This window comes from Phyllostomus discolor, chromosome 2 (genome assembly GCF_004126475.2).
Source record: "Phyllostomus discolor isolate MPI-MPIP mPhyDis1 chromosome 2, mPhyDis1.pri.v3, whole genome shotgun sequence".
NCBI classification, from domain to species: Eukaryota; Metazoa; Chordata; class Mammalia; order Chiroptera; family Phyllostomidae; genus Phyllostomus; species Phyllostomus discolor.
In genome coordinates this window covers 140,953,802-140,968,428 of record NC_040904.2, presented here as the reverse complement: position 1 = coordinate 140,968,428, position 14,627 = coordinate 140,953,802, and the positions used below count along the sequence as shown (strand labels likewise).

At 35.3% G+C, this 14,627-nt stretch overlaps 1 protein-coding gene across 1 annotated transcript in view; it reads left to right on the top strand.

Moving 5' to 3' along the window:
• Window positions 1–2,631: 2,631 nt before the first annotated feature.
• Window positions 2,632–14,627, top strand: part of OTOGL (otogelin like) — a 128,586-nt gene continuing 116,590 nt past the window's right edge. Inside the window, exons 1-6 of the mRNA XM_036018638.1 lie at window positions 2,632–2,916; window positions 3,964–4,003; window positions 5,204–5,252; window positions 10,199–10,265; window positions 11,876–11,974; window positions 13,556–13,710. Of these exons, the coding sequence (XP_035874531.1) occupies window positions 2,838–2,916; window positions 3,964–4,003; window positions 5,204–5,252; window positions 10,199–10,265; window positions 11,876–11,974; window positions 13,556–13,710 (489 nt within the window). The 5' untranslated portion in view covers window positions 2,632–2,837. The remainder of the gene's footprint in view (window positions 2,917–3,963; window positions 4,004–5,203; window positions 5,253–10,198; window positions 10,266–11,875; window positions 11,975–13,555; window positions 13,711–14,627) is intronic.

Here is a 14,627-nt window from a genome sequence, read left to right as displayed (position 1 = left end):
ACTTAATGTAATGAGTTCATAATGTAGGTCCTTGAAAAAGAACCTGGGATTTCTGTTATTGTTTTCTTTGCCATTGTTTATTCTCCTTTATTGATCTTTTACCTATTACAAGCCCAGATGGAGGAGAAATAGAAAGATAGCATACACTAAACCTATGTAAAAAAGAATGGTTACTGTGAGAATTGCTGTTATAATTTCCACTATTTTCTTTGCCAGACACAAGAAGTTATAGCTTTTAAATGCATATACTTCAAAAGAGAAAAACAGTAATAAAAATGCCAGATGACAGAGCCTAGGAATGTTCAACTTTAGCCAGTGAAAATGGCTGTGATAATTTGTGTAAAAAAGTTTAAAGATACTATGTGAAATCTGAGGTAAAATTTTCAGTGTTATTACATTTTATATAAGTACATAAGATACCTAGGCTTATATTAGAAATAAATACTTTTCATGTGGCTTTAATGTTTACAAATAACTGAACATTATTAAAATGTTTATTTTTTGAGTCATGAAATTCAATTTGGTTTTCTTTTAGGATTTTCCAGCATGTGTGTCACCTGTGAAAATTTTTAAAGTAAAAAAAGTCAAGCAGTTACTAGATTGGGAAAAAACATCAATATATGATTTATAGCTTCTTCATAGTTTTAAAAGATTTTATTTATTTATTTTTAGAGAGAGGGGAAGGGGGGAGAAAGAGAGAGAGAGAAACACTGATGTGCCAGAGATACATCAATCGGTTGCCTCTCATACACCCCCAACTGGGGACCTGGCCCTCATGCAACACAGGCATGTGTCTTGACTGGGAATCGAGCAAACGACCTTTCAGTTTTCAGGTTGTCACTCAACCCACTGAGCCACACTAGTCAGGGTGCTTCTTCATATTTTCAGTTGGCTTATACAGGTTGACTTATGAAGCTAAGAGAAACTATTGTAAATTAAGGAGAGGACTTAGTAATATATACATTGGTTAAATATATTTCCACCCTTTCCAGAGAGTCAATATGTGTTTTAAAATTAAAATTTTTATTTTAAAATTTCTTTGGAAGAAAAATATTGTTCTCTAAACAAATTTCAAGCTTAACCTTTTAATTTATTCTGTAGTCACATCTTTGAAAGTGTCTAGTATATTTTACAGTTTTGATTGTGTTTAGGTAGATACATGTTTTTGGACCAATATTTAGGATGTAACTATAAATAATTAAGTCATCTGTTTAGAATTACAGTATATTAATTTCTCATTTAATTAGTTTGAGTGATTGTCTAATTACTTTAAGACTAATGACTAATAACTCTTTAATAAATGTTAATTAAACACACTATACTTAAATTATTTAAACTTTAAAAAGCAGTTATTTAAACTCATTCATTAAAATTATAAAATAAGTATACAAGCATATGTGTGTATACATAGCACATAGCTACTTATAATTTTAGTAAACTGTGTGTGTCTTCATGCTTAAAATGTGAATTTATAGGGAAACCTCTTCTCTTGGCTCATGGAATTAGTAATCATGTAAGCAGTGGAAAGTTATTAAGATCATTCAAGACAAGAGAAAACAATCATCAGATCTCGGACACAAACAAGGAACTGTTTATATAATAGATAGTGGGCATGCAATAATTAGAACTTCACAGAAAGGACTGGGAAGTCATTGCAGAAGAGGTGTCTGAGTACAAGACGTTAAGAATTGGTGTGCTTTTTCTTCGTATAAGGTAGTTCCTCTATGGTTAGACATTCCTCACCACTGGGGTCTGTTAAATGAATCTGATAATAATGCAGGTAACTCATGATATCTGCTATAGGAAATGTGCGTCCATTACATAGGCATGGTTTTCATTCACTTACAGGGTTTAGATGATCTCTGTGGAGTTCGTTATGAAATATTTGAGTGGTTCTCTAATGCTAATCTAGGTAATCAGTATATGAAGACCTTCTTTGTTGTCTGTGTATTTGTTATAAAGGATGCAGAAATTAGGTGTGAAGGGAAGGTTTTCAAGACTAGATGAGTTTGTTTTCTTTTTAAAGTCAAATATTAGATTATCATCTTTGTGTGTTATTTTCTACTTTTGTTGCAGCATGTTTAAAAGAAATAGCTGTGGCCACATAAACATATCAATTTAAACTACACTGTAATGGGACTTCAGTTGAAAATACATGCACATAATTTTAGTTTACTTTTCATTCTTAAAGGAACATTTATGAGAGCATCTAGACAGTCCAGGAATGATAAGGTTTTATTTCACTTTTTCAAAGTATAGTAATTATTTTGTGAATAAAATATAAAGAATAGATGAATAATTGGGCATAATGATGATCTCAAATGACACCAGGTGTTGACAGGATTTTTAAAAAAATATTATTTTTTTTCTGGATTTCAGTATTTGCTACAAACCTATCCTATTTAATATAGTATGACAGTAACATAAGGACAGGGATATAGCCAGACCCCAGAATGGGAAATCTTTCTAATTCATACATCTAAATATTTCTTTCATTAATTAATTTTGATGCTGCTGTTTATAGAGTTTGTAAAAGGCTAAAATAGGCTAAAGTGGAGTATGATGTGCAGGATCCGGGTAGGGTGAAACTAATACGGGCTCCCGTAAGAGGCTGCCATGCATTGCTAATGAGAGACTCAGCCAAAAGGTTGCCTGCGATTTCTAAAGCTTCAGATGCCGTATGTAGTTAGAAAGACAGGAATTCCTTTACAAATTACTTTATTACAAAGCTATATTTCTAAGAATTTGACCATTCTACAAACATACACCCTTCTAAGATGCCATCATAGTAAAGACCAACAATTTGGTTGCATTTCAGGGAGAAAGTCTACACTGAAATGAACATTGTGAGAAAACTCAATTTAATGATACCTTGGAGTAAATTCTTGCTTCATATACTGCTGTTTTCATTACAAGGTAAGAACTCATGTAATGTTTTTACCTTATTTTGTATTATATTTTAGTCTTTGTTGAAACAGATAGAAATAGTTTTTCCTTATACTGTAAAGCAGTTACTTTGAAGTCATTAGAATGGATATAAACTAAATTATAGCCAGATCATCTTTTTGAAAATTGTTAATAATGTAGATATACTTGGGACTTTTAGTTTTTTTTTGTTTTTTTCTTTAAATGTTACAATTATGATTTTATTGTGTTATGCAACTTTACTAAAAGAAGCTCTGATGATAACTTTTCTCTTCTAAAAATGATTTGAAATATTTGTCTCTGTAATTTATTTGAAATTTTATAATAACTATAGAAAATTGAGTATTGAAACTTTCTTTATGCCAGCAACCCAAAGAATGGCCAAAAGATGTTTTAAAGATGGTTTAACAGTTGGTGTTCAGAATTGATTTTCAATTATTCATTTACAAATTAATTTTTATAGAATGTTTTTATGGGGAAAACATTGATTTATAATCAGTTGTCAATTTCTAATTGCTGGAAAGGACTGTATATTTTGGAGCCTGTAGGAGAAGAGGAAGAAATTACTGAAATATAAATGTCTTGTGAGGTCATAGACGCTAACTTCTAATTCTAGGAGTGACTGAAATTCTAGGGACAAAATATCATAGAGAGTTGAGAGAGGGAGTTGACCTTGGAGATGAACTTGTCTAACACCATTATTTTGTGGTGTAGATGGAAGCTTGCTTAAGCTTGGCATTTATTAGGTGGCAGGACAGAGACTAAAACTTGGATCTCTGGACTCTAAGTCTAGTGCTTGTTCTAGTGTATCACGTCTCCATGTAGATCCAGGTACACTACTCCTTTCTGAATCACCAGTTGCTGATGTCTCACAGGGAATCTGCTGGTCAAAGATCCTTTAGAAAATGCAAAACACCTAACAACAAAACTAAGCTTTAGAATTTAGTTTAAAATGATTTGTTTAATAATTAAAACATGTAACCAAAATATCTCTATAATTTTTTTAGTGTTATGTACATATATTTTTATCTCTGGCAGGATATATTTGTGCATCATCCATTTTGACTGAAACATCAAAGTGAGTATTTTTTTCTTCATGTCCTATAAAACATAAAGTTATTCAGAATGAATGAATTTAAACAGATAACTATATCTTCTTATATTATATAAAATACAGATGAAACATTTTACAAAATAAGGACATTATATTTAGTTTTATTTTTTTTAAAGATTTTCTTTATTTACTTTCAGAGAGATGGGAAGGGAGGGACAAAGAGTGGGAGAGAAACATCAGTGTGTGGTTGCCTCTCATATACCCCCTACTGGGGACCCAGCCCACAACCCAGGCATGTGCCCTGACTAGGAATCGAACTGGCAATCCTTCGGCTCGCAGGCCAGTGCTCAGTCCACTGAACCACACCAGCCAGGGGTACATTTAGTTTTTAAAAAACATTTCCACCAACTAAAAATTAAAGCATTCAGTTCCTTATTTATGAAGCAAAAATGTTTTTTTTTAATTTTAATTATATGAGGAGTTTTTGGTGGTATCCAAAGACTGTAGATATGAAGGAGATACTACTTTTACTTCAAAGATTTGTAAAGAAGTTATACTCAGTAATTTCCCCCTTATATTATTATTTTGAATGTACATAGCTGATTATTACAAGTGTACTGTATCTTAAAATAGGAAAAAACTTATTTTAATGATTAAAAAGAATAAAATTGACTTAACACTAAATAATGAAAATCATTCTTTGGACTAAACTGATCTGCTTAATGAAAAGCAGAATTCTATTTCCTATTGATTTTGACAAATCACGGTATGATGTGCTTTCTCACTTTAAAGCTAATCTGCCTTTTATGCATGGTAAGAAGTAAATTAAGTTTTATGTTTGGTAAAAGTGAACATGCTTTTGGCAAATACTTATCTTACCAGTTTTATGAAGTCATTTGGCAAAAGTATCAGGCATGTTGGTGCTAAAATATTACACTATTTTATTTACTTCTCTATCTTGAAGTTCCTTCCTAAAATTCAGTTTACATCAGACACTGGAGAGATTTGGGGACACTCCCAGAATTTTGTAAAATGAGACAGCACCACCACCCAAATCTAACCCCTTCAAAAGGGGGAGGGGGACCTTTTAAATGTTAAACCAAGAAAGACCTCTTTGATAAGGTGATGGAAATCAGGAGGAAAACACCAGCTCTCTCTTGGGAAAGGCTTGTTCAGGTTGCCTTGGGGCCTTTGACTATACAAGTTCTTTTTGTTTTCTTCCAGAAACGGATCTAATGAAAATCAACAGAAAAGAGCTCTTTTAGCAGCGCAGGTAGGTTATGCCTCAGATGGAGAGTGAGGCAGAGAAATAATACATTCTGCTTTGGGACTGTGCTGTCACTTCAACAATGAGACCTTTGTAGAGGGGAATGAAATGCTAAAAACAAGACTGGATGGAGGAGGAAGAGGCAAAGTAACTTCTCTACTGCTTTTCTGCGACCCTCAAATTCTTGTTTACAGTCAAATGCTTCTTTTAACTATTCACCTCAGTTTCCTATTGATAGGCTTATAGCGTGTGTGGGAGATTCAATCTCATCTACTTGCCAGAAAATGTAAATGGGTTTAAAAATTAAGCCCAATATCAGTTAGAACAATGACAACAGAACAAATAGAAGCAAATGGGGCAGAGAAAGGTGTAAATGATCTGTGTTACATACTGCAAAAGGCCATCTGAGGTTTTCTGGTGTCCTGACAAACAGCTTTGATATTGTCTGATAAATCCAAATTACAGACAGACACCTCTGAGAGGCAACTTTTCTTTTTTCTTTTTTTTTTTTGAGAGGTGAGGTAACACTGAACTTGAGGACGCCTTTTTGCCTCAATCCTTTCATATAAAGGATATTGGATCTTATAATTGCAATATCATCAAACTGTGATTGGAATGTTCAAATAAGTGGGTTTTAAAAAAAACATTTCTCTATAAAAGATGGATGGCAAAATAGAGAATCCTTCAAGACATTTCTTTGGAAGGTAACATGATTTGAGTACTTAGATAGCAAACAGCATGTGTATTCAAAGAGGCCTTTGTTAAATGCTGAAATGTAATCAATTTCTACAAGCATTTGTAGTAATGCCTGAAATGTTTTACATTTTCTTTTGCTGTTATTAAAGAGAATTGAAGACAGATTTGATATGCTGTTGTGACAATTCAGAAGGCAGAACTAATTTTTTTTTATCAAGAGTGATATTTTTTGTACTAAAATGGGCAAAGGATTGTCTATGGAATGGAAATATTTCCTTTTTTTTCTTATAGAGTGTTTTGTGTACTTCAGTACTTATGTAACATGTGAAGTGGTTAAAATGATTTTTCTCTGAGAAATTTTAAGTAAGTGTTTGCCAGTAGACCATATTAACTGCAAAAAGACATCATCTTGACTCAGTAGGAAATCTGATTTTGAGAAAAAGTGCATTCTGTTGAACCCACTACATTGAAAAATCTGTGAGATATACTCTGTAGGTGTCACATGAAGTGACCTAATGATGGGGTTATACAGGGTTGGGCAAAAGTAGGGTTTATAGATGTTCATATGTAAAATAATACAGTGATTAATAAATAATAAAACAAGAATAAACTGTGTTTTGCATACTCACAAATATAAACTTACTTTTGCCCCATCCTGTGCTATTTTCAAGATAGATGTTTTTTAGTTTGTATAATTTACTCCAGAGGATTTGTTAATACCTCCTTTTTATTAATAAGTTAGGAACTTCCCTTGTTTTGATTTTCCTTTTTGAGAGAGAAAAGAGTAGGACACTCACTCACCTTTTTATTTCCTGTAGTTAAAGACCATACATCAGAATTCTTTAATATTTGAACTAATTTTAAAAGAATAACTGTTAGAGAAGGAAATGAAGTTATAATCACACATTGAGCTGTTTAGGATTGAAATTTCATCTGTTGGGGCCATTCTTGTCCACAGGTTCACTCCCCTGCTCTAGGAAGACAGAACGCTAATGGATAGATATCCCATACAAGCAAGGATTCAGAAATAGGTTGGCAATGAGATGAACAGTGAGCAAAGAAAGGGTAGACAGAGACTTCTCTCAATGGCATATTTGTGTGCTGCAGTGATTTCTCATGTAAAGACTGCATTTGTCATCAAAAGACTGAATTTCTTTGTGCTTCTCAGCCTCCTGTGGAGATGTAATCAGCAAGGAGGAAGAATGGGCTATTCTTTTTTTATCACTCATGTGACTATATGCCCCCACTACTTGATTTTTTTCATTTGCATTACCTTTAAAAATTCTTCTCCTGAAATCAGGGGCTGAGACCTACACTCAGGGGCAGGTAATTGACTTAGGATGTGCACAGTGAGGGAGAGAGAAAAGTGAGACTAGGAAGAGAAAGTCCAATACAGCTATGCTGATGAGGGGCTTCCTGCTTTGGATATCTGGGGCTCAGTCTTGTTATGGGCTTTCTGAGGAGCTGTGTAGGCTGCATTGGAGAACTGTTTCTCCAGTGAATGGGAAAAGCTGGGGTACTTATCTATCTACTCCCTTTCCCCCTTGGTTGATGGCAGCCTCAGGGGACGGGGTGGTGGAGGGCTTTAAACCTTCCCCTGGAAGGCACTTTCTGTGGTCTTATCCTGCTGGGATAATGCCCTTCCTCAGAGATAGAAAGTAGCCAGGGTTTGAAGCTGGAGGGTCTGACTGTGCACAGAAACCCAGATGCAAGTGAAGTCAGATGAGAGGATGTGGGGAGGGGCATCAATAGACTTGTTTTTTTATCCTCACCTGGGAACATTTTTTAAAATTGGTTTTAGAGAGAGAGAGGAAGGGGTTGGGTAGAGAGAGTGAGAGAAACATTGATGTGAGAGAGAAACATCAATCTGTTGCATCTTGTGTGCATCCAGACTGTGGGTAGAACCCACAACCCAGGCATGTTCCCTGACTGGGAGCTAACCCCGAAGCCTTTTGGGTTATAGGACTACATTCCAACAAACAGCCACACCGGCCAAGACAAGAGAATCTTTTATAGTCATGGTTCTTAGTAGCCTCGGGAGGCAGATCATTCCCATTTGAATAATGTCTATTTTCAGTTTAGTCGGTGTTTGTTGATGACATACAAGAGAACTCACTAGAGATATGACCATGAATAGCAGTGCTTGTTATGTAGAAACTCAATGTCTAGTAGAGGCCAGCCAATAAGGAAGTTATTTTTGTGTAACATGTTCATTGAATCTAAGATACTATCAATTATTTGCCATTATTTTTATCACATAAAAATAAAAGTGCTCCTAATTATAAACATAGAATACCATTCTGAGTTCAGATCTGTTTTAAAAAAATGAAAACTCTGTGTCATGTCCTACCATTGTTGAAATATTGCAGTATGATGCATGGAACTCGGTAGTAATTAAGATGCTGTGATAACCATGACAATGGTGTTCTAGGTTGTCATACCTGGTCATGTTAAGCAGTGATGGGGTATGGAACAAGAATGAGTTGTATGTTCTTGCCTTAGTCTAGTGTTGTCCAGTGTATTCAGGTTTTGTCTAATCACAAAAATAGGCAACATGTTTATAACTCTTTTTATGTGCATCACACTGTTCTTGGTGCTTTTCTTATTCCATCTCATTTAGTCTTCATAGTTCTGTGAAGCAGTTACTGTTATTCCATTTTATAGACTGAGAATTGAGGCTGAGCAGGTTACATAATTTGTTCAAGGTTATAAGCCTATATAAGTCAGAGTTGAAGTCATAGACACTGTTGGTGAGCATCAGAGAAGATTCATTGGAGCCAAAGAAGATTTTGGTGTCCAGTAATAATGGTGGCTGTGTTACATTTAGGCAGCTGGAAAAAAAGTAATGTTAAAGAGAGAATAAAATTTACTGTCTTGGGGGTAATCAAGGTCACAGACTATTGTGAGTCTTAGTTTGAAGAGAGAGGCAAGGGCAAAAAAGGGAGATTAAATAGTAGGATAAAACCCAGGAGGAATGAAAGCAGGAAGCAATGAACTTGGACCCATGGTGTGGGTCAAAGAGTTTAGAAAGGATTCTTAAAGTGGTGAGTGTGGGAGTTCTTTTAGCAGGCATGGGTCAGGTTTGCCTGTTAAAAAAATACTTTGTTGGGAAATGCCAAAATAAAACTTTATGTGGAGAAAGGAGACCAGAAGATGCTGAGAAAGGACTTAGGACCTTAAGTCACATTCTGTATCCCTTTTTCTTCTTATCCTTCACCCTTCCCAATTTTTCTAACATCCTTTAGTACTCAATTTGACAATTATGCAGCAAATTTGGGAGTGTGTATTCCTCTGTGAACATAAAATTGCTGTTGTAGAGGACATTGCCACAGACCATATACTAAACTGGTTTTGAGTTGGAATAAAAAAAATCATAATTGATTAGTTTTAGTAATCCACAATTATTTGCTACTAATCCATATTGACCTCTAAAAGTCTTAAAGTTTTATTTGAGTTGCTTAGACTATTATAAACCTCTCACTAATTTTCTGTGTGTGAAGTACTATGGTGGAATCTTTACATACATTGTTTTACTTCTTGTTATGACTACACAATGAAGTAGGCACCATTGTTCCTATTTTACAGAAAAGTAAAAGGAGGCACTAAGAGGTTAGGAAACTTGCCTAAGAGTAAGTAGTGACAGAATCAGGACTTTAATCCAGGTCTCTTGGATTCACTTAATCCTGCTCTTAACCACTACCCTAAAGTGCTTTGGGATCTATAAAAACAAATACAAGTGCTCTATGAACTTCAACGTGTTAGCTCTTTGGAGAGTGAGGGCGACACTCTCACACTGCAGCAATGGAAACTTCTGACAATGGTGGCCTGAGAACAAGAGGATGGGTCTGCAGGCAGTGGGAACATCGCTGTTGCTCCATCAGCCTCATGTGTTTTCTCTACACTCATCTGCACTTGGGAGTGTCAGAACACTGTGACTTCTGTAGGCAGAGCAGTCAGTTAAGGCAAAAATTAACTCTAACTAGGCTCTTTTCCCAGGAGGGAAAGGAGGCAGAAGAACCGAAGTCAAATAGGATAAAGAACTTGTCAGAATCATGTACCAGGCAAAACCACAGCCCCAGAGGAGCCTTTTTTGCCTCACCAAGATGGCCTCAGTAACCCAAGGAAATAGAAAGTCAGTGCCTCATCATATCTGTAGTTGTAGCTCTTTTTCTAATAGCTACAGGTTTTCTAATTTGCCTATTGGGCTTGAATGAAATAATCTAATTGTCTTGAATTTTTACTTATTTCTTTCAAAGTTTGAAGCAACATCTCCAAGATACTTCTTCCATGAAGCTATTAATTGGGGTGAGAGCAAAATAAAAGGTTGGTGTTACATCTTATGCTTTTGTATTTGCTTTCTCAAAAGACCCCTTTTGGGGCATATATTGAATCAACTCTTTAGTATTTCCATAAAATGCAAGAAGGACATGGAGCCAGGGTGGAAATAATACTTAATAGTAGTTCAGATTCACTTCATTTTTAGAAACAAGAAAGGTTAAACACTCCAACAAAGCTGATAACTACAGGACCCAGAAAGATATCATTGGTATCAGAAACCTATTTTCTAAAGCAATTACTTGCTCTTTGATCTCTCCTTGACATCCTATTTTTGCTTACCAATTTCTCATTTCCATTAAGCAGAATGGTGATGGTTTGAAATTTAATTTGCTTTTCATTGCATTTAAAATAACAAGGATTTCTGCTTTGGGCTTGATATATGTTTTCAGGGAATAAATAGGGCTGTCAGTATTTTCTGAAGGGGATACATTTGTTAATCTAAGTATTTAGACATTTATTCATTGTAAAAGTGCAAGATTGTGAGAAAATAAACTATAAAGATAGTTTTTCCCCTTGGGAAAAAATACATTTAAGTTTATGAAAAATATTATTTTTACTTAAAAATAATATTATTTTTAGATATTATTTAGAGAGTTGTCTGTGTTTACATGTGAAGAGAAACTTTAGATTCATTGATCTTAGGGTGGAAGGATAATGAGTTTTCCTAATTTTTGCCTTTGGCAGAACTGTGGTTAAATTACTCCATTTAGAGAGTGCTTTCATGACCTTACCTTATTTCAGAAAGGCACAATCTCTAGTAATACTGTATAGTGACTCAGAGATGTCTTCTAGGTCTCTTGATGCATTCCTTAAATCCTTCTGGCTTGAGTTTTGCCAGTTGCTCTTGTCCTCTCCTTTTTAGAGGAAAAATTTTCACTCTGATTCATTTGCATTTTTCAGACTTGCTCAGGAGTTCATAGTTTCTTGCTTCCTCTTTTCAACATAATCCTTTGGGGCAATTTTTCTTTCCACAAAAGAAAGAGAATATTTTTGGTGACATCCAGCAGTGACTTTGGCTTCTGCCCCATTAAAATTAAATCTAGGTCAGAAAAAAATGCATCACTTGTAATTAAGCCTGAGGATTAATACACAAAACTCAAATGAAATTTTTAATCATTCTCTTAGGAAGCGGGAGTTTCCTTTTGAGTTTTATACTTTGCCTGATCCTTTGGGCTAATGAGGGATGCTATTCTTTAACACAGCACTTGCTCCTGGGGAAGGATCGCATTGGACGTGCAGCCAGGGCCAAACTCCGTCAGCGGAATCATCTGCAGTTTGTTTATTTCTGGTTCTCATCATCTGGGACAGGGATTCCTTACATGGGAACTTGACCTTTTCAATCGCTTGAAGGGAGCTAACCTTTGCTCCCAGGATAGTTTGAGATGTGAAAGCCCGTCTTTCTTGTTTCACAGCACACATAATGAAATGAACTAGATAAAGACTTAATGGGCTTAATTCTTTAGCTCATCAAGGCAAGAGGCCCAGGGCTCTGTTTGCATTAATAGTGGTTGCAGTTAGTCCAAGTGGAATCTCGACATACTATGTTTATAAGAACTGATGCATGCTAGGAGATAACTTACTTTGTTGTCCCTCAGGTTCTTGTCCTCATGAATGCCTTAACGGAGCTTTCTGTTCTACGGCTGGTACGTGTGACTGCCAAATATTTCAGGCACTGGGGACACGGTGCCAGATTGGTAAGTTTCAGGGATACTTAGGTGAGAATTATGAGATGCTAGAGAAAACATTAAGGCATAATTTGCTATATTAGGGTTCATCCATTGGGATTTGGAACAATCATATTATATATTGAATACTCCCAATTGATTTATAGTAATTTAGAAACGATGTAAAAGAAATTAGATATGTCCACTTTCTCCTCTCACTTATCTCTAGTATTTCCTCAGGCATTTTTTTCTCCTCTAGATGGTACTAGATCATTAAAATCAGATTCTGATTCATTCCTTTTTTTGTTTCATAAATTAGATTTCTTATTTGGAATCTTACATTCCTTTTGACTTTGAGTTATTGGACATTCTGTACATAAAGTAGAAATAATATTGAGAGCCCCTCAGAACAGAGGATACTTAAAAAATATTTTTTCCATGGCGTCTAGGTTAGGATCCTACATCAGTCATAATCAACAAATACTTATCTGTGTAATGAGCATTTATTGAGCATCTACTATGTCACAGGCTAGGCACTGGGGATACAATAGTGAATAGTATAGACATGTTCTTGCTCTCTTGAAGTTACAGTCTAGAGAAAGGGGCTAACACATAACAGATACACATTAATCATACTTGTGACTTATGCTACAAAGCATAAGATTCTATGAAAATTTGCAGCAGAGGTAAGGCATACTGTCAAAGAAGACTGCCTGAAAAATGAATTGCTCTCTATTTTTTTTTCCTGAAAAGGCCAAAGTTGGCCAAGGCTAATAAATTTAGGTAAAAATTACAAAAGGAAAAGACACAATTGTGCTTCATCTTTATGCTCCTTATGTAGGGTATTAGAATATTTTACACATATTGATTACTCAGTTACTTTTGAGTAATGTTGTATTGATTACAACATTTACTTAGTAAATGTCATTGATTTTCATATTATTCTAAAGGGAAAAGTCTAAAAAATCCAAAAAAGGAATAGAGGGGTATCCACAAGGGTAAGAAGGCAGGCATGGAGATGATAAGAGATAATATATAATTTGAGACAAATATTGCTTTAAAATTTGGCCAGTTTGAGGTCATAAATTTTCAAATTCCAGCATACTATGGATGACTACTGCTCCCCATCTCCAGACATATAAACAGACATGATATTTTTGTCAGTGGTTTTTCTCTGGATATTATTAAGATATTTTTAAAGAACTGTGGAGACGGGAATGCTCTCATGCCGCCTATGCTAATTTTTAGGACACTCAATAGTGACCTTTCTTTTCTGAGCCACTGTATTGCTTTATTACTTTCACTTTATTTTCCTGTATCATTCTCCCTACTCTTCCTTTCTTCCAGAATCTTCCTTTGGAAGCAAATGTAAGGAAGTTACTAATATAAATTCTTTCTTCAAAACAACTTAAAGGTAATGTTTTCCTTCAGGGAATTTAAATGCTTCTGAGAGCAACCAGTAATTTTATATTAGTTATTTCTTCCTATGATAGTGACCACCAAAGAAGAAAATATTTTAATGAAATAGTATTACTTACTATGACTGAATCTTGCCAGAAACTGGTGTAATTTATTTCATTCTATTAAGTATTACCCTATTTTTTTTTTTAGTGCCGAACATGGGCAATGGCAGAGATGGGATTTGCAAAACCTGGGGACAGTACCACTTTGAAACTTTTGATGGCATCTACTATTATTTCCCAGGAAACTGTTCTTACATTTTTGCAAAAGACTGTGGTAATTTGGAGCCTCGATACACTGTATGGGTAAGTAAGTGATCCTAGGGTATAATTAACTTAGAACTTATTTCTGGTGAAGACTATTTTAAAGGTATTGGACAAATTATTGAAAATGTATAATACTTAGGGCTCTGCCTGGGAAAAGAGAAGTGTTGGTTCTTAACAGGATGGATAAAATTTGCAGCTATATTTACTGCAGTTCTCTCAAGATGGGGCCTAGGACTGGGAGAAGGAGAGTTTGGACTTATGTCGAAGGGACTTTCAGGCAATGCAGAAATGTCTATATCATGGATGTCATAATATCAACTCCAGCTGATGTCCTCATTCTTCAGGCTTTATTTGATCATTTTGAAGAAAGGGATGGGTCCAGTCACCTCCCCCGCTCCGCTCTTCAAACCACATTACTCATGTATGTTTCACTCTTCACCCATCTAGTGTTATTAATGCACCTGCATTAATTTTTAAAATGGCACTCCTCAGCATGAGCTGGGGGCCAGCATTTACCTTGTCCAAGCTAGGAGTACATGCCTTGCCCAAGCACAGACTAGAGGATGTGGTAACAGGCAGCTAATTGCTAGGTAGATTGATAGTATATGATGGAGCTCAGAGGATTCTTCATTTCAGAATTCTTGCTTCAAAAGAATCTGAGGCAACATCTTAAACTGTAAGCTGCAGAGTGGTTCTAGCTGAAGGAAGCCAGGGCTCTCTGTCCCTGCCCACTATCTTCCCTTGAATTTCCAGGTATCTAAAAGCACACCCAGGAAATTGCTGTGCATCCTATTCAAAAGCTAAATTCTCCATAGGTATCATTTGTTTGAATCTTCATTTATTTATGTTTTTGTTTCTAACTTACATTGGCATTGCCTAGATTCTTTTTGTTACTTAGGTGAGGCAAACTGTAAAAAGTAGGCCCTGAAGCTTTTCAAGAACAAGAAGTCCTAGTG